This window comes from Mercenaria mercenaria, chromosome 2 (genome assembly GCF_021730395.1).
Source record: "Mercenaria mercenaria strain notata chromosome 2, MADL_Memer_1, whole genome shotgun sequence".
Taxonomy (NCBI): domain Eukaryota; kingdom Metazoa; phylum Mollusca; class Bivalvia; order Venerida; family Veneridae; genus Mercenaria; species Mercenaria mercenaria.
In genome coordinates, this window is record NC_069362.1 from 34,795,789 (window position 1) to 34,815,517 (window position 19,729).

The 19,729-nt window shown below is 37.1% G+C and overlaps 3 protein-coding genes across 7 annotated transcripts in view; 1 reads left to right on the forward strand and 2 right to left on the reverse strand.

Moving 5' to 3' along the window:
* Positions 1-398: 398 nt before the first annotated feature.
* LOC123563696 (glutathione S-transferase GST-6.0-like) lies at positions 399-18,799 on the reverse strand. The gene is made up of 4 exons (XM_045356650.2): positions 18,586-18,799; positions 7,550-7,769; positions 4,157-4,339; positions 399-925 (listed from the first exon to the last, which is right to left on the reverse strand). The coding sequence occupies exons 1-4, from the start codon at positions 18,746-18,748 to the stop codon at positions 769-771; spliced, it is 723 nt and encodes a 240-aa protein (XP_045212585.2). The 5' UTR covers positions 18,749-18,799; the 3' UTR covers positions 399-768.
* LOC123563695 (phosducin-like protein) lies at positions 14,755-18,568 on the reverse strand. The gene is made up of 2 exons (XM_045356649.2): positions 18,201-18,568; positions 14,755-16,461 (listed from the first exon to the last, which is right to left on the reverse strand). The coding sequence occupies exons 1-2, from the start codon at positions 18,530-18,532 to the stop codon at positions 15,876-15,878; spliced, it is 918 nt and encodes a 305-aa protein (XP_045212584.2). The 5' UTR covers positions 18,533-18,568; the 3' UTR covers positions 14,755-15,875.
* LOC123563697 (centrosomal protein of 112 kDa-like) overlaps positions 18,799-19,729 on the forward strand; it is a 65,199-nt gene continuing 64,268 nt past the window's right edge. For all 5 annotated transcript variants that reach the window (XM_053534859.1, XM_053534863.1, XM_053534878.1 and 2 more), the window contains exon 1: positions 18,799-18,923. The gene's annotated coding sequence lies outside the window, so the exon portion shown is untranslated. The remainder of the gene's footprint in view (positions 18,924-19,729) is intronic.

The following is a 19,729-nucleotide window of genomic DNA, read 5'->3' on the forward strand; positions in this document are numbered from 1 at the left end:
CTATTTTTAGACCTACTGACCTAGTTTTTGACCCCACGTGACCCAGTTTCGAACTTGACCTAGATATCATCAAGGTGAACATTCTGACCAATTTTCATGAAGATCTCATGAAAAATATGGCCTCTAGAGAGGTCACAAGGTTTTTCTATTTTTAGACCTACTGACCTAGTTTTTGACGGCACGTGACCCAGTTTCGAACTTGACCTAGATATCATCAAGATGAACATTCTGACCAACTTTCATAAAGATCCCATGAAAAATGTGACCTCGAGTGGTCACAAGCAAAAGTTTATGCACGAACGCACGCACGCACGGACGGACGGACGGACGACGGACGCCACGCAATCACAAAAGCTCACCTTGTCACTTTGTGACAGGTGAGCTAAAAAGAGACAACACTAACTATATTCATTGAATTGAATATAAGAAATAACTCCAAGCTCTACGAATACTCCTATATGACCATTAAAGTTTGATTAACTATAAAACACGCCAATTATAAGGTGTTCTACATAAATCTAACTGAATATATTGTCTGTAATTATGATCGTAACATTTTCCAGTACAATTCATGCATGGTTTTTATATGCTTTTTATTCTGATGGATATAAAAGTCCAATCCTCCTGAAGGTAATAAGGAACATGAACACTTAATTTCTACTTGCCACTGACATAGATAAAATTGCCGATTATATTTCAGTGGCTTAATAACAACACATTTTCTACTGGGATTAAAGTTGCAACAGGTAGTGATGAAGAACCACAGACTCAAGTAGTGTCCATGAAGACTCTCTGGAAGGTGCTCCGTCTACTCAGCCGGTTGTAGTATTCCTGTAAGACAGGGTAGTGTTCTAACAGTACTCCATCTCTCATCGCCATAGCCCACCATAAATTGTAACCCAGCACACAATCAGCTGCAGTCAATCTAAAACAGTAAACTCAATCTGAAATCTATCTATCACATAAGAGTACAAGCTTACAAAATTTCTTTGCTTACTCCAGTTTTATTTTGCACAGTATTTAGAGGTTACTGAATGATTTTTACTCTTTAAAAAAAAAAAAAAATGGGCAAAATATAGCTCATGTAAGAATAACATTTAGCTATTAGAAAACACAATATGTCCGCACATAAGCATAATGGCATTGTTTTTGCATTTCAGTTTTAAGTTGTTTCTCGTTGTGTTTGAAGTACATGTACATGTATATCAGAACTTTAAACTGCAAGTCAACTACATGTTATTAAGGTCTTAATCAAAATCAACTGTGGTTGCTATTTATCTATCCATCTTTTAAGCAACTGTGTAGGAAACTGGGTTAATTTGTTCACTTTTTTTCTCTTAAAGCAAAGTTTTTTCCTGAAGTGTATTTTTTTTCAACATTAATTTTCATCTATTACAGCAGCAACCTCAGCAGCTAGGAAGTTTAGATCACTGACACTGACTCACTAGCACCACAGTCCCATGTCACTGTGGTTCTAGAAGCTTAATTGTGGAATGTTCATGGTTCCTCTACTCAAGTGAATACTTAAGCAGTATAAAATGTCTGTAAAAAGCTAGAACTGGCTGTTTGGCCTTACCTGTCAACACAGCTAGTATATCCATTCTATGGCTACATCACATACATATGATGGTTTATTTGTGCCATTACAAAATATCTGTATGTTGCAGCAACACAACAACAAACATGGATATGGTGTCTCAAGGAATGATGCCCCGCTAAATGTCTCTATGGGACCCTCATGATGTTTGGTGGGGCAAAGTCCAATAAAGTGGCCTGGGGCAAGACATTTGTCATTGTGTTGCTGTAACAGAAATAACTGGCACAAACCAGCAATAATTTACATGATATATTTCACTGATCCTACTTTAATGCAATAAATCTAGAAAAAAAAATAAAATAGTCGACAAGATGGCAACTTTATCTGACAAGTTCTAAGACTTTTTCAATGGTGATATTACCTCTAAACAGGGAAGACATACTGTGAAATCATTTTTATTCGCGTAGGACGAATTTTCGCGTATTTAGCGCTAGGACCGATGCGCAAATTTAAGACCGTGCTATTACTATTATTTTATTCTATTTTTCATTTCTAAAATTGAAAATGCGCGAATTAAAGCCCGCGCGAAACAGTCCTTTTTCACGTTTGTGCGAAATTTCATGCCAGCAAATTTAAATGATTTCACAGTAAGAACAATGCAGCAGTATTTAAAGACCAAAGTAATATAAATCTTTGGTTTCAAGGCTTGAACTACAGTTTCATCCATCTTCTATAAATTTATAAGATTTTTTTTTTTTATTTCTCTCTGAATATCATAAACCATATATAGCCATATATAACAAACTAACCAAATATCTAATAAAGATTTAGATGTTATGCTTATTTTGATTAAGACTATGTCACAAATGAGAGTGTTTGCTTCAACAGCTAAATAGGATTTAGACTTCCTTACTTTCTTATGAATGTAATGTTCACTTTATTTTTGTTCTCTACAAGAAATACATGTGTTAGGATATGTGTAAGCTGTACCTGATGTGCTGGTAGAACCCATAGTACCGGGTACTGTTCATAGTTTCCATCATGAAAGAAAGGATTACAATGTATATATATTTACAACCTCGATAATTATATTGCTTGAATTTGGATTTTTCTTTTTTTTTTTCAGCAATTATTAATGATGGCCCTATATCGCTCACCTGAGTACCATTGTTTTAACCAAAAACAAAAAGAAAAAATCCTACAAGGTACAGATAATGGCAAAATACACCTAAAAATTGGAGGTACCATCCATGTTGCACCACAGAAAAGTAGTCTCGGTTTTTCCCTACGGCCAATGCAGAGCAATATTCACGCAAAACAAAGTCATATGACCTTTGACCCTTAAGTGACCTTGACATTGAGGTGAGCCATCCAAAACATGCGCTCTGCACGTCGTTTCAATGAGGTGAACATTTGTGTCAAATTTCTCTGAAATCCATCAAGGGGTTCAAGAGTTACAGAGCAGAAGGGAAATTGCTAACCAACATACAGACAGACAGATGGACACCGGGGCGATAACATCATACGTCCCTGCGGGCGCATAAAAAGGAATCGAGATCTTATGGTGATACAAGTTGTGTGCAAGTTAGGTTAAAATCAAATCATAAATGAAGCTGCTATTGTGCCGACAATGTCAAAATAGCCAATTTTGGCCCTTTCAGGGGCCATAACTCTAGAACCCATCATGGGATCTGGCCGGTTCAAGAAAGGAACCAAGATCTTATGGTGACACAAGTTTTGTGCAAGTTTGATTAAATTCAAATCATAAATGAAGCTGCTATTGTGCAGACAAGGTCAAAATAGCTAATTCTGGCCCTATCAGGGGCCATAACTCTAGAACCCATTAAGGGATCTGGCCAGTTCAAGAAAGGAACCAAGATCTTATGGTGACACAAGTTTTGTGCAAGTTTGGTTAAAATCAAATCATAAATGAAGCTGGTATTGTGCAGACAAGGTCAAAATGGCTAATTTTAACCCCTTCAGGGGCCATAACTCTAGAACCTTTAAAGGAATCTGACCAGTTCCAGAAAGGAAGCAAGATCTTATGGTGATACAAGTTGTGTGCAAGTTTGGTAAAAATCAAATCATAAACAAAGCTGCTATTGTGCAGACAAGGTCAAAATAGCTAATTTTGGGCCTTTCAGGGGCCATAACTCTGGAAACCATAAAGAAATCTCGCCAGTTCAAGAAAAGAACCAAGATCTTATGGTGATACAAGTTGTGTGCAAGTTTGGTAAAAATCAAATCATAAATAAAGCTGCTATTGTGCAGACAAGGTCAAAATAGCTAATTTTGACCCTTTCAGGGGCCATAACTCTGGAGCACTTAATGGGATCTGGCCAGTTTAAGAAAGGAACCAAGATCTTATGAAGATACAAGTTGTGTGCAAGTCTGGTTAAAATAAAATCATAAATGAAACCAATATCGTGCAGACAAGAAATTGTTGACGGACGGACGGACTGACGACGGAAGAAGGGTGATCACAAAAGCTCACCTTGTCACTATGCGACAGGTAGCTAAAAATTGAATCAGGGTAAAAAAACCTTGGTTGTAGGTGAAGGACAACACACTTAATTTCAACTAAAGCCTAAGGTCATGATCATGATCTAAATAACTTACTTATCCCCACACAGAAAATCTCTTCCTTCCATATGTTTGCTGAGGAATTTGGCAAATGTTTGAAATTTCAGCAGCATTTTGTCAATTAAATTTTCATCTTGGTCTTCAACGGCCGTGTGTACCCACTGTATAAACAGTACTTCCATTGTCTCATCTAAGGTGGCCACACTGTACACTATCCAACTGTAAAATTGAAACAAGAGGACCATGATAGTCCTGAATCGCTCACCTGCCCCCACATGAACTGAGCATGACATCGTTTTTTCTATTATTTGACATAGTGACCTAGTTTTTGAGCTCATGTGACCTACTTCCGAATTTGACCTAGATATCATCAAGATAAAAATTCTGACCAATTTTCATGAAGATCCATTGAAAAATATGTCCTCTAGAGAGGTCACAAGGTTTTTCTATTATTTGACATAATAACCTAGTTTTTGAAGGCATGTTACCCAGTTTTGTACTTGACCTAGATATCATCAAGGTGAACATTCTCACCAATTTTCATGAAGATCTCATGAAAAATATGGCCTCCAGAGAGGTCACAAGGTTTTTCTATTTTTAGACGTACTGACCTAGTTTTGACCGCATGTGACCCAGTTTCAAGTTTGACCTAGATATCATAAAGGTGAACATTCTCACCAATTTTCATGAAGATCCATTGAAAAATATGGCCTCTAGAGAGGTCAAAAGGTCTTTCCATGTTGAGACCTAGTGACCTAGTTTTTGACCGCAGTTGACCTGGTTTCAAACTTGAGTTAGATATCATCAAGATGAACATTCTGACCAACTTTCATACAGATCCCATGAAAACTATGGCTTCTAGAGTGGTCACAAGATTTTTCTATTATTTGACCTACTGACCTAGTTTTTGACTGCACGTAATCCAGTTTCAAACTTGACCTAGATATTATCAAGATGAACATTCTGACCAATTTTCATACAGATCCCATGAAAAATATGACCTCCAGAGAGGTCACAAAGTTTTTCTATTATTTGACCTAATGACCTAGTTTTTAATGGCATGTGACCCAGTTTCAAGTTTGACTTAGATATCATCAAGGTGAACATTCTGACCAATTTTCATGAAGATCCCATGAAAAATATGGCCTCTAGAGAGGTCACAAGAATTTTCTATTTTTAGACCTACTGACCTAGTTTTGGACCGGAGTTGACCCAATTTCGAACTTGACCTAGATATCATCAAGATGAACATTCTGACCAATTTTCATGCAGATCCCATGAAAAATATGGTCTCTACAGAGGTCACAAGGTTTTTCTATTATTTGACCTACTGACCTAGTTTTGGATCAGACGTGACCCAGTTTCGTACTTGACCTAAATATCATCAAGATGAACATTCTGATCAATTTTCATGCAGATCCCATGAAAAATATGACCTCTAGAGAGGTCACAAGGATTTTCTATTATTTGACCTATTGACCTAGTTTTTGAACGTAGTTGTCCTAGTTTCAAACTTGACCTAGATATCATCAAGATGAACATTCTGATCAATTTTCATGCAGATCCAATGAAAAATACGGCCTCTACAGAAGTCACAAGGTTTTTCTATTATTTGACCTACTGACCTAGTTTTGGATCGGACGTGACCCAGTTTCGAACTTGACCTTGATATCATTAAGATGAACATTCTGACCAATTTTCATGCAGATCCATTGAAAAATATGACCTCCAGAGAGGTCACAAGGATTTTCTATTATTTGACCTACTGACCTAGTTTTTGATGGCACGTGACCCAGTTTCAAACTTAACCTAGATATCATCAAGATGAACATTCAGACCAACTTTCATGAAGATCTTGTGAAAAATATGGCCTCTAGAGAGGTCACAAGGTTTTTCTATTTTTAGACCTACTGACCTAGTTTTTAATGGCACGTGACCCAGTTTCGAACTTGACCTAGATATCATCAAAGTCAACATTCTGACCAACTTTCATAAAGATCCCATTAAAAATGTGACCTCTAGAGTGGTCACAAGCAAAAGTTTACGGACGGACGGACGGACGCAGCACGATCACAAAAGCTCACCTTGTCACTCTGTGACAGGTGAGCTAAAAACAATATCAGTTTAACATCTACTGACTTCCCCAGTATCCTGTTTATAAAGGTATTTTACCATAAAATACTACAATGTGCATGCCTATAGAAATTGCACCAATTACCAAAATGTAGTCACAATAACTGGTCTTCTGCAATTGTGACCATACTATTTCCAAAATCTGTAGATAAGGTCATTATTTTGGATCTGACAACATACAATTTTGCCCAACAAAATATAATTAATTTGTGCTTGAGATTGTGCTGCTACAAATTCAGGAGTTTTTGTACCGTAGATACCCATGTATAATGCGCAGTTTTTTTACCCCTGGGACCACCCCCGAATCGTGGGTGCGCATAATACACAGGTATAGACAATTTTCCAACTTCAAAACAAGTTTGTTACCGATGTTTGCCATTTTGGTAAAGGGAAACTACTCCCCGCGCTTACTGTCTCCGCTAAAATCTAAGATTGCCGTTACGTTCCGTAAAAGATCGAATTGTTTATTTTTCTTTCAAACAAAATTAATTTCATATAAATTTAAAAGTATTTTGACGAAAGAAATGTTTATAAATCACAAAAATTATGTTACTAATTAAAGATCGAGAATTATCTTTAACCGAGATCAAACTGTGAACAACATAATTGACACGAGGTGACACGTTGATTGCCGGTAATTACTGGCTTTATGATCGTGACAAAAAGACTATCACACCTCTTGTTATCAGTTTAAATTGAGAAGCTCATGTCATTTTGAAAGATACCATTCCGAAATATTGAATCAGCTGCTATTTATTTATTCAAAATAGTGAATTAAAAAAGGTAAAACAACAAATATAACAATAATTTACTGGTTTTATTTTCGAGAAAACAAAAATCGATAGTACCGTGAGACCGATGCTGCTCTCCGCCGTGGAGATAAAATTTATTACCGGTGTCGATGTAAACTCTACTTTCGTTTTCCATCCACCTCAAAATTGACCCCAATTTTTTTTTTTTTTTTTTTTTCCCAGGATTTTGGACTAAGATCGGGGGTGCGCATTATACACGGGTGCGCATTATACACGGGTATCTATGGTAATCATTTGTCACTCTTTTCCTGCATAAAACTGATGCAAATACTACTAAATGTACAAAATTTAACAGAAAAGAGAACCGTTATTGTGTCTGTGTTTGCAGAATTCTCTCTTAAGATTCCTTCCACTTTAAAAGTAAAATAGATCCATTGGGCAGTAAAAGCAAGCCACTTGACTTCAAAATAAATCTCACTGCTGGCGACTAAAAGGATGTTTTTAAAAGAAAACCAAGGAAACAGAAATTGGCAATTGTTCATACTTATAGTAAACTTCCTTGGCATATTCAGGTCCAAGTTTGCCATAGATATCTGCCAGATACAGACATATTGCCCCGGACTCTATAATTGCCTGCTTTCCCTCTATCTCCAAACAAGGAACAGTCCCATGTGGCTGGATCTTACGATACTGTGCAAGCTGTTCTTGATCTGGGTTACGAGGGTTCATACAGATAAACTCCACATCTTGTAAGGCTCCTAGCTCTGCAAAAAACAATCAACTAAATCAGTAGCTTTTTAGCACTTTGTATGCTCATCATAGAAAAACATCTAAATGTATTTTAAATTCACTAAAGATATTGCAGATGCTATTTTGATCATTTAGATATTGTTTTCATTATAACTGGTCAGTCATTGTAACTTCCACCTTTTTCAGATTTGCTAGTGGTTTGATAGATTATTTTTGTTTTAGATAAATTTGGATAGGTTTATTTTGAAAATAATCTTTACCTCAAAGTAATTACAAGTATGATTGTAAGTTTCCCTGTATCAATCTGAGCTGGTACCCTGAGCTGGCCAAAAGGCGGGTTTTGGTTTTTAGTTTCCAAGGACTTTAACCTAGATGTTGGCAGTGAGCCAAGGGATTTCTGCCTTCATTAGCACAGTTGGTGGCTAATGACTTTCACAGTATGGTTCATATAAACAGGGGTCATTATTTACTGCAGTCAGTCTACCTTATTTCTGTATCATAAGTGAGAAGACGAAACAGTGTGTTTTATTATCAAACTCTTATTTAATAATAAGTACGTGATAACTTTAAACAAGAGGGCCAAGATGGCCCTAGGTCGCTCACCTGAGAACCACACCATAACAGTGTAAACATGTTTGACCTAGTGATTTCATTGAAATAAATATTCTGACCAATTATCATTAAAATTGGAGCAAAAATCTTTAGTATAAACAAGTATTTTCTTTGATTCAACCTAGTGACCTAGTTTTTTGACCCCAGATGACCCATATTCAAACTTGACCTAGATTTCATCAAGGCTATCATTCTTATCATATTTCATGAAGATCAATTGAAAAATACAGCCTCTATCATATACACAAGGTTTTTCTTTGATTTGACCAAGTGACCTAGTTTTTGACCCAGACTACCCATTTTCGAACTTGACCTAGATTTCATCAAGGCAACCAATCTGAACAAATTTTATGAAAATCCTCTGTAAAATGCTGCCACTATTGCATACACAAGGTTTTTCCTTGATTTGACCTAGTGACCTAGTTTTTGAACTCAGATGACCCATATTCAAACTTGACCAGATTTCATTAAGGCCATCATTTTTACAAAAATTCATGAAGATCAGTTGAAAAATACACTCAGCCTCTATCGCACACACAAGGTTTTTCTTTGATTTAACCTAGTGACCTACTTCTTGACCCTAGATGACCCATATTCCAATTCTATCTAGATATCATCAAGGCAATCATTCTGACTTAATTTCCTGAAGATCAACTGAACAAGAGCTGTCCATAAGACAGCCAAGCTTGACTATTCCAAATATTGTCCCAGAAGCAGGAAAATATTACCTAAAAAAATTAAATATCAAGACTAAGAGTTTTAAGTTCAAAAGGGCACATTATTTGACCAAAATGCATATCAGAGTTATGGGACTTGCTGCTATCAACTAGTTTTATAACACTGAAGGCACATGTGAAGTTTCAATTCAATATCTGCATTAATTTTGGAGATAGTAACTTGCATGTAAAACTTTAACCAGAATTTTCCAAAACCAAAAAGGGGGGGGGGCATAATTTGCCCAAAATACATGTCAGAGTTATGGAACTTGACCCGGTGAGGTTGGTAACTGACCTAGAAAAAGAAAAAGTAAGTTTCAAATCTATATGCCTTTTAGTAATAGCTGTATGTACTTGCACGCAAAACTTTAACCAGGATTTTCTAAGTCCAAAAGGGGGCATAATTTGGCCAAAATGAAGGTCAGAGTTATGGGACTTGGTGCTATCAACTAGTTTTATAACCCCAAAGACACATGTGAAGTTTCAATTCAATATCTGCATTAGTTTTGGAGATAGTAATTTGCATGTAAAACTTAAACCAGAATTTTTTAAGTCCAAAAGGGGGCATTATTTGCCCAAAATACATGTCAGAGTTATGGAACTTGACCCAGTGAGGTTGGTTATTGATACAGAAAAAGAAAAAATAAGTTTCAAATCTATATGCCTTTTAGTAATAGCAGTATGTACTTGCACCCAAAACTTTAACCAGTATTTTCTAAGACCAAAAGGGGGCATTATTTGGCCAAAATGAAAGTCAGAGTTATGGGACTTGGTGCTATCAACTAGTTTTATAACCCCAAAGACAAATGTGAAGTTTCAATTCAATATCTGCATTAGTTTTGGAGATAGTAAAACTTTAACCAGAATTTTCTAACTTGCATGTAAAACTTTAACCAGAATTTTCTAGGTCTAAAAAGGGGCATATCTGCTAAAAATACATGTCTGAGTTATGGAACTTGACCCGGTGAGGTTGGTAACTGACCTAGAAAAAGAAAAAAATAAGTTTCAAAGCTATATGCCTTTAAATGATAGTTGTATGTACTTGCATGCAAAAACTTAACCAAGGTGTGACACCGATGCCAGGGTGAGTAGAATAGCTAGACTATTCTTCAAATAGTCAAGCTAAAAATACAGCCTCTATCGCATACACAAGGTTTTCTTTTTGACCTTAGATGACCCATTTTCAAACTTGGCCTAGATTTCATCAAGGTTATCATTCTGACTTAATTTCATAAAGATCAATTGAAAAATACAGCCTCTATGCATACACAAGGTTTTCCTTTGATCTAACTTAGTGACCTACTTTTTGATTCCAGATGACCCATATTTGAACTCGGCCTAGATTTCATCAAGATAATCATTCTAACTAAAGTTCATAAAGATCAGCTGAAAAATACAGCCTCTATCGCATACACAAGGTTTTCTTTTATTTGACCTAGTTTCTGTCTTCAGATGACCAACTCGGCCTTGATTTCATCATGGTAATCATTCTGATCAAATTTCATAAAGACCAGTTGAAAAATACAGCCTCTGTCGCATACACAAGCTAAATGTTGACAGACGACAGACGGCGGATGATGATTTCAGAATTATAAATTAAAGTATGAAAAAGGTACACTTTGTGCAACTTACTGAAAATGAAAATTCCCGGACAAGAATTTACGCGGATGCACGCACATGCGGATGGACAGTGTGATTTTATATACCCACCTTTGGGGGCATAATAAAAATAATTATTATAATACCAGATTTATATAGCGCCCTTTTCATTATCAATTTCACGTTCAAAGGCGCTTTACATAGTTCAAATGCAGCCATACAGGGCGCATAATTCATCCTCTACTAGTATAGACTCAGAGCGATCTGACCAGAGGGACAGAGTGAGACAAAGCCCCCACGACAGAGAGATCAGAAATCAGATACAGGCTTGTCCAGCTAACTTAGCCTAGCTCGTTGCGAATAAACAGCCTGTTTCTTTAACGTGCCCAGTGTATAGCACTGATACACGCAAGGATTGCCCGGGTTCCTGACCAGTACACCTCTAGTTGGGTGAGAAACACTGAAAAGCGTTTCTGAAAATTCCCGAGTAGCTGCCGGGGATCGAACCCCTGACCTCAGGATTGGAAGGCCAGTGTGCAAACCACTGAGCTATCCTTCCACCCATATAATAATACTATTATTACTCTACATTCACCAAATAAAAATAAATTTCTTTCAACTCAACTGCTCTTAAAAGGGACCCCAGGCCTGTTGTGTTATTAGCCAATCAATTAGCTACTGTTACAAAATCGCTGAAAAGCAGCAGATAAGACGGCAGTTGTTTACTGGATTGGGAGTGGAGGTGGGGATGGGGGGAAAACTTATATATCTAGGCCTTAAAAACATGCAAAGTCATATATAAGCTTTGAAGATTTGGTGGTGAAGGGAGACAACTGGTTCCCCTCTCAACATTATTTCAGGAACCATAAAATGGCAATTTGGCAGAACCAAGCTTTCAAGCACCATTTGGAAAACAATTAGGGCTAAAATTAGGGCTATTTTTGCCAAAAATAAGGGCTACATTAGGACTAGATGCCCAAGGGCAACAAGTCGAGCCAGCCCATTGACCATATATAGTGTTGCTTTTCATCATCACCAAACCTGGATTGTCATGGCAAGGTGCATAACGCTTAAAGAGGGGGTAGGTATGGAAGGGGGGCCTCTGTTGGGAAGAGTAGGGTCTTGACCTGAAATTTTTTGATATACAGGTATGAAATGGTGACCACTGGTGTATTTTCTGGTCAAAATGCTGAAGTATTGGAGGGGTACTGTTCTCAATTCAGGGGGCTCTCTCCCTGAAAAATTTGAAATACAGGTATTAAATGGTGAGCGCTGGTGTATTTTTGGTCTAAATTTGAGTTACAGGAGGGTGTACTTATTGTCCCCTAATTTTAGGGAGGTCAGGGGGCAGTCTCACCCCCATGGACAATTTTGAAAGACAGGTATGCAATGCTGGATTGTAGTAAATTTTCTGGTCTAAATTTTGGTGTATCCCTATCATTTTAGGGGGTTGAGGGGACTCTCTATCTGGAAATTTTTTAAATAAAGGTATGAAATGGTGGTCTCTAATGCATTTTTATCTAAATTTTGAGGTACCAGAGGGGTACTCTGATCCCTACTTTGAAGGGGGGTTTCCCCCTGGAAAATTTTGAAATAAAGGTATGGAAAGGTGGCCTCTCTTGCTTTTTTGGGCCTAAAGTTTGAGAAAATATACGGTTGGGTGCATCTTCACAAAAAATTAGGGACAATCTGAAAAAATAAGGGCTTTTTTTAGGAAACTGGCCCTTTTTGAGTGTTTTTTTTAAAGAATTTTAGGAAGACCTAAAAAAACTAGAAAATGCTTTTGTAAAAAAGCGCATGTCTCCCCAAATGCAAAGTCCTATAGGCAAGAAGTCAATAGGGGTCAGGAGCGAAAGTCAAAGAGACACTGATGGTTGGCTGCAATAGGGATCATCTACTTGGCATGTCCAGTCATCCCGCTAAATTTCAACACTCTTGGCCTAGTGGTTCTCAAGTCACTGTTCAGGCTCCTGTGACCTTGACCTTTGATCAAGTGACCTCAAAATTAATAGGGGTCATCTACTCTGCATGTCCAATCATCCTATTAAGTTTCAACATTGTAGGTCAAGTGGTTCTCAAGTTATTTCCAAAAAATGATTTTACATGAACAGGCCACTGTGACCTTGACCTTTAATTGACTGACTCCAAAATCAATAGGGGTCATCTACTCTGCATGTTCAATCATCCTATGAAGTTTCAACACTCTGGGTCAAGTGGTTCTCAAGTTATTGATCGGAACTGGTTATCAATGTTCAGGCCCCTGTGACCTTGACCTTTAACAGAGTGACCCCAAAAACAATAGGGGTCATTTACTCTGTATGAACAATCATCCTATGAAGTTTCAACATTCTGGGTCGAGAGGTTCTCAAGTTACTGATTGGAAATGGTTTTCCATGTTCAGACCCCTGTGGCCTTGACCTTTAACAGAGTGACCCAAAAATGGTTAGGGGTCATCTACTCTGCATGACCAATCATCCTATGAAGTTTCATCATTCTGGGTCAAGTGGTTCTCAAGTTACTGACCGGAAATGGTTTTCAATGTTCTGGCCCCTGTGGCCTTGACCTTTCACAGAGTGACCCCAAAATCGTTAGGGGTCATCTACTCTGCATGACCAATCATCCTATTAAGTTTCAACATTCTGGGTCAAGTGGTTCTCAAGTTACTGACCGGAAATGGTTTTCAATGTTCAGGCCCCTGTGACCTTGATCTTTAAGGGAGTGACCCCAAAATCGATAGGGGTCATCTACTTTGCATGTACAATCATCCTATGAAGTTTCAACATTCTGGGTCAAGTGGTTCTCCAGTTATTGATCGGAAATGGTTTTCAATTTCAGGCCCCTGTGACACTGACCTTTGATGGAGTGACCCCAAAATCAATAGGGGTCATCTACTCTTTATGATCAATCATCCTATGAAGTTTCAACATTCTGGGTCAAGTGGTTCTCTAGTTATTGATCGGAAATGGTTTTCAATGTTCAGGCCCCTGTGACCTTGACCTTTGACGGAGTGACCCCAAAATCAAAAGGGGTCATCTACTCTTCATGACCAATCATCCTATGAAGTTTCAACATTCTGGGTCAAGTGGTTCTCTAGTTATTGATCGGAAATGGTTTTCAATGTTCAGGCCCCTGTGACCTTGACCTTTGACAGAGTGACCCCAAAAACAATAGGGGTCGTCTACTCCAGCAGCCCTACAATCCTATAAAGTTTGAAGGTTCTAGGTCAAATGGTTCTCCAGTTATTACTCGGAAATGAAGTGTGACGTACGGACGGACGGACGGGGCAAAAACAATATGTCTCCTGGGGGAGACATAATTATGATTTTTTAGGAATTTTAGGGCCACTAGAAAGCCTGCAGAACTACCAACTTTCCATAAGCCAGCCATATACATTTCTAACATAAAAGAACTACATAACCTAAGCCAGGCTAGAAATACAAAGTGGTTATGGGGCAAGTAATTAAGTCAGAAACTTGACTACAGAAGTCCTTGGCCAAAGAACTGTGTGCTGGGCGTTTGTACTCAAAGAACAATTATTCACAATGAACATGATTTTATTTTATTTAAATTATACAATACAACAATTTAACAGAAAAAGAGCTCCCCAAAGCGGGTTAATATAAGGAAAGTTATAGATCTGAGAAATAGGGAGTAAAATTTCAAGAAAAACTGTTCTGTGTATGTGTGTCAGAGGGGCTATATTATGGTAGGTATAGGGAGATTTTGTATGGCAGCGGTGATGGAATACTATAGCACAAGAAACTGTAAGCCTTGTTTTTTGGTGGAGGTGGTGGTGGTGGTGGTGGAGGGGGGGGGGGGATATCTTGTGGATTGTTGCATTATTTCATCACCGCCCAACAATATTTCTAGTTTAAAAGTCAATACCTTGAATAATTGTGTTCTGGACACACATTTTGATGAATAGATTTGATATTTGAACTAAATTTGTGACCTTACCTAACCTTTGACCTTCTGAACAAGTTATATCTCACACGTCTCTTGCAGGCTATCGTGCTGAGCTACATTGTATCTGTTCTTTTCTTACAGTACATTTTCGCGCTCAGCCTATGCGAAGTTTAAAGTCAATACCTTGAATGGTTATTAAGATATGTTCTGGACACAAAAACTGACAGGTTCGACCTTGCTGTGACCTTGACCTTTAACTTACTGACATGGTTCATGCGCTCTGCACATCATGTCATTGCCATGTTAAAAGTTGAATGGTTATTAAGTTATGCACAGTAAATAGTATGTCTAAATTTACTGAAACAGAATAACCTTTGACAGAGACAACAAAACAAAACAACGTTAAAACCTGACAATAAGTTGATTTTATATGAAAGCTTTCCTTAAGCCTTTCATAACGCTGACTGGACCACTATTTGAATGTTTCATGAATTTTAGATGTAAAACATGGTAATTTCTTTCATTATAGCGGTAAGAAATAGAAAATTTATTTAACAGAAATACGGAAATACAGAACTTTTAAATATGTATCTAGAAATTTAATCAATCCGCCACTTTATTTTCTGCCACCATGGAAACAAAATGGCCACTATTTTTATCAAATATTCAAATGCTCATAACTTTTTAATTTGACTTTGAAAATGCTTTCACTTCTGTAAATGATTTAAGAAATTCTAGCAGATGGAAATAACATAAAGACAAAATTGCCTTTCCCTGTAAGTGTGGAGTCGAGATCTCAAAAATTGTAGGTATGATTAAATGTATTAATTTTAAATCTTTTCAACATGATTCATTAACCTTTAGCTTGCTGGTAACAAGTGATTCTGCCATCGTGACCAGTGTCGGTGCAGGCTAATCTTGATCTGCAGTGTCTTGCTATTCAGTCAATAAATTTTTTAGGAAACACCTTTAAATAATAAGTTGTACTGCCAAAATTGAATCATGGACCAGTCCACATTAGAAATTTAGCAGGTTAAAGGTTAAGGAAGAACTCTACAACTTGGTTATATTTAAAACAGCATCAATGTTAAATGTGTGAAGTCTTTAATGTTTGAAGATTGCCCTTCATTTGTGTCATAACACGATACTGATTATTACACCTGACACTAAGTCTTATACACACAAAATTGAATGTACTTTGTTACACTGAAAAAAAAAATAGCTGGTTATATTAGACAAACACGATCATGTTACACCAAAGACAATGTTACATTGAAGAGAGTGTGATCAGTCAACATCTAAATCACTTTCTTCATCGTCTTGTAATACTGCTCGGAGTTCTCCCGTATTCTTGTCCCGTATAGCCTTGGTTTCAATCTGCGGCAACATTCCGTGTTCTTGGAGGAAACTTTCCACATCTATTGCATAAAAATCTTCACCAAGCTCATCGGATAAACGAATATAATTGCCAATAAGGTCTCCATTCTTGTAAATCAACAATGCCGGTACACCATTTACAGAGAATTTCTTACTGAGATGTGCCTCTGTAGCTTTAATTTTACAGAACTTTATGTTGGTGTATTTCTCAGCTAAACATTTAAGGCAGCCATTCATTGATTCACAGGCTTCGACACTGTCTTCATACACATGTACGATAACTTTAACCCCTTGTTTCTCTTTGTCAATAGCATCTATAAAATTTGACTTTTCTAATGAAATGACTTGTCCAAACTTCGGTGTTGTTTGAAGAGCTTTTCTCATTTCTTCAATTCGTTTTTTGCGGTACTGTCGTAAAAACTCCTCATCAATCTCGTCAAGATGCTGCACGATAAAGTCATCTTTTTTCTTCTCCTCTTCATCATTAAGATGTGATCTGAAAATTTCAAAAAAATATTTTTAAGACTGAAACCTAACTGCGACTGTTTGAATCATGGATTCAGTAAAATGTTTTTTACTATATTTTTAAATGATACTTTCAATTATTTATCATGTTTATCAAAATATTTATATGCCAAATTTTGCGTTGGGGTTTATATAAAAATACATTTTTGCCAAAATTTAAAAGGATATAAGAGATTTTCAAACTACATGTACTACCATTTTTGACTTGGGGTTCCTAAAAATGATGGTATCATGAGAATAATAACTGACTACACTGTATAAATGGTTCTTGCAAAATTAGAAAGAAATTCTCAGGGAAAAATCCTGTTATGGACTTTGCGAATCAAACAGTATTAAGCATTTTTTTTAAACTAAAGTTAATTTCTTAACATCATGCTACATATTTTATGTCACCATATTATGCTAGGTTTTGTTCATTTTAGTTGTGATGTCTGTTGCACAGCAAATATTTCGACAAAATAACTTCAAGGCTAATCCCTGGATTTGAATATAGACTATAACAGGTACAACATCTTACATGACTCAAGCAAAGATGATACCTACTTTTTTTCTGCAGTTACCTAATAACTAAATTTGGAAAAATTCAGAACCACCAAACCTGAAGAAAACTTAACTAAATATGATCTTTAAAAAGGCTTTCCATGTCAGATGTAGGACATCTGCTACCAAGGACATTTGCCCCTCAATGAAAAAGTGGTAGCTAGGATGTTTGCCCCCAACAGCTTATTTCTGGAAGACAGTAGCTAGAGAACTGGAATCGGTTCCCTAGACAGCGAACTTATTCGTCTGGAACCAGTTGTCTAGCCAAAGAGTGCATAGGCTAGGGAACCTGAATTTCATTCTGATTCCTACGCTTAAAGCTGCCGAAATTCACTTTGTTTCTTTTGGAAAATATCATGTATGTTATTATCTTAATTAATTTTACCATTTAAACAAACCATGCCCTTGCATTTATCTGCGTTAACTGTATTTCCAAAAGTGTACTCGCCGCATACTGTCCGCCATATTGGAATGATATAAACTAGTACAAATGAATGTGGAAATCGTTGTCGGCATCGGAGCAAGCCCAAATAAACTTGAAATTAAAATTAAAATGGTACAATACAATAAAACAAATTAAGTAATTTCTGTTAATAAGCATGATAAGTATTGATCATATGTTGTTGTTTTTTTCAATTTGCTAAAAAAGTAATCACTTGCAAACTTTAATCCAATAAAAAAGCTGATGCACGTGAAATGCCTAGGTGTTACAAACCAGTATTTACAGTGATGAAAGAATCAGCTGGAAGCTTTAATGGCAATTAAATCATTTTGTACATCCGTAAACATCTAATGACATAGTACATATTTAAAGCAAATGACATTTAAAAACGGCAAAGTAGTTTTCGTACTAGTTTATAATATTCCAATATAGCGTACACAAAATGCAGCTAGACACAGTAAACGCAGATAAATGCAAGGGCATGGTAAAATTAATTAATTTAAGATAACAATATGCATTGCATGACACATACCAAAAGAAACAAAGTGAATTTCGGCAGCTTAATGCATAGAAATAAAATCCGGTTCCCTAGCCTATGCACGGTACTTTGGCCCTTGAACTGGTTCTGGACAAATAAGTTTGCTGTCTAGGGAACCGCAATTCCGGTTCTCTAGCCATGCAAGTTGACTTTTTGGAATGGACACACTTAAAAATGAAATCCATTTTACCTGCAAGTTATCTGTAACTTTTTCATCAACTGTTGACGTTCCCTTTCCTGCTCTTCACGCTGCTCGGTTTCAAGACGTTTGAACTCTCTCCAGTCATTTAGTACTCCTTTCGGTCCAGTGTTAGTGCATCTTCCATTGTACTCAGTCTGGTTTTCAGGAATGAATTGTGGTCTTTGCTCTACACCAGACTTTTCTCCCTCTTCTCCTTCATCTTCACTGCTACTGCAGTAGTTTTCAACCTTTTCGCCAAGCAGTTGGTCATCTAAACTCAGAGCCATTACAAGTGTTTCAATATTTTTGTTCAACACACGCAGGAAATTAAAAATTAGCATTTATTATGCAGAGTGACGTCCCTTGAACAGGGGAAGCCACTCTGATAACTCACCTGCAAGAAGCCATTCGCATCGCTTTGAACGAAAGCTGTCGAACCAGTAGAATTTCATGTGAGGTCTTTTAGTTCTTTTAGTCGATTTTCTCCGAAAAAGCCATAATGTCAATGCACCTAAAGCAATGAGCGTAGTTGCGTAAAGCGAAGTTCTCCCATTCATTATTTTCAACGAAAAAATCAAAAGATCCCCAAATAAGTTTCTGGGATGCGCTAAGACGCTTGTTTGAAAACCAATCGTTCCTTAAACTGCGCATGCGTATTAGATGTAAACAACTAGCGCTTCCGTTTGAAATCTGTGACAGGAAAAAACGATATTTTTGTAAATTTCGCTTATAGTAAGTCTACGAATTATAGAATTTCGCTTACAACTTATTCGCTTGATTATATAGATGCTACTCGCACATTGAACTGTCGGAAAAATACTTTCTGGTGGAGAAAATTTCTAGACTAAACATGTCAGATCTTGCATTTTTAAAAAAATCTGCAAGAACCATAGGTACCCTGTAGCTGTAAAGGTAGTCTCTGGTTAACCAGGTACAGTTGCACGTGCATGGTGGGCTAATTCCAAATAGGGGTTTTGAGCCCAGATGATTCATCTGAGAGGGGCCCACTAAAGACACTAAAGAATCTGCCATTCCTGGATCCATGGCTGGGTCCCCCACCCTACCCCAATTGGTAGTCCAACAAATTTGACGCGATCCTAGGAAATATTGAGATAATTTTTTCATATGGGTAATATCTCCACTCGCGTCAAATACTTGAAAGACCAAAATAGCGGAAGCAATTTCCGATGAAATTTTCAATGCTTTATTGATCAGGTCGGATATCCGGGCACTTCAGCGTATCGCGTTGCGTAGCAACAAGCGGAGGTGACAGCAAACGCTAAATTGTAATTGAAAAGCGTTTCATGTTTCACTAGTGCTGGTTGTTCTCATTTGCTTAAAGTAAAATTTTGGGCAATATTAATAAGTCAGTGAATTTATAATGTAGCTTGATGTTCCAGAAATCACTCCCGAGAAAGAAACCTTTCTTTTTTAGGTTTCAGACGTGATATTCATCATTGATCCGTGTAAGCTGCAAGGTCTCATATTTGTGACGGACTGGATGAAAATTATAATTTAAAAAATCGGAGGTCTTTTTA

What these genes read in the sequence shown, in the direction of transcription:
- LOC123563695 (XM_045356649.2), bottom strand. Translation starts at nt 18,532, where the DNA reads ATGCTAATTTTTAATTTCCTGCGTGTGTTGAACAAAAATATTGAAACA. An exon ending in AAGTTACAGATAACTTGCAG is followed by an intron (nt 16,462 to 18,200) that starts GTAAAATGGATT and finishes TGAAATTTTCAG; the next exon opens with ATCACATCTTAATGATGAAG.
- LOC123563696 (XM_045356650.2), bottom strand. Translation starts at nt 18,748, where the DNA reads ATGAATGGGAGAACTTCGCTTTACGCAACTACGCTCATTGCTTTAGGT. An exon ending in ATGCGAATGGCTTCTTGCAG is followed by an intron (nt 7,770 to 18,585) that starts GTGAGTTATCAG and finishes TGTTTTTTGCAG; the next exon opens with AGCTAGGAGCCTTACAAGAT. An exon ending in GATTTTCTGTGTGGGGATAA is followed by an intron (nt 926 to 4,156) that starts GTAAGTTATTTA and finishes TTACTGTTTTAG; the next exon opens with ATTGACTGCAGCTGATTGTG.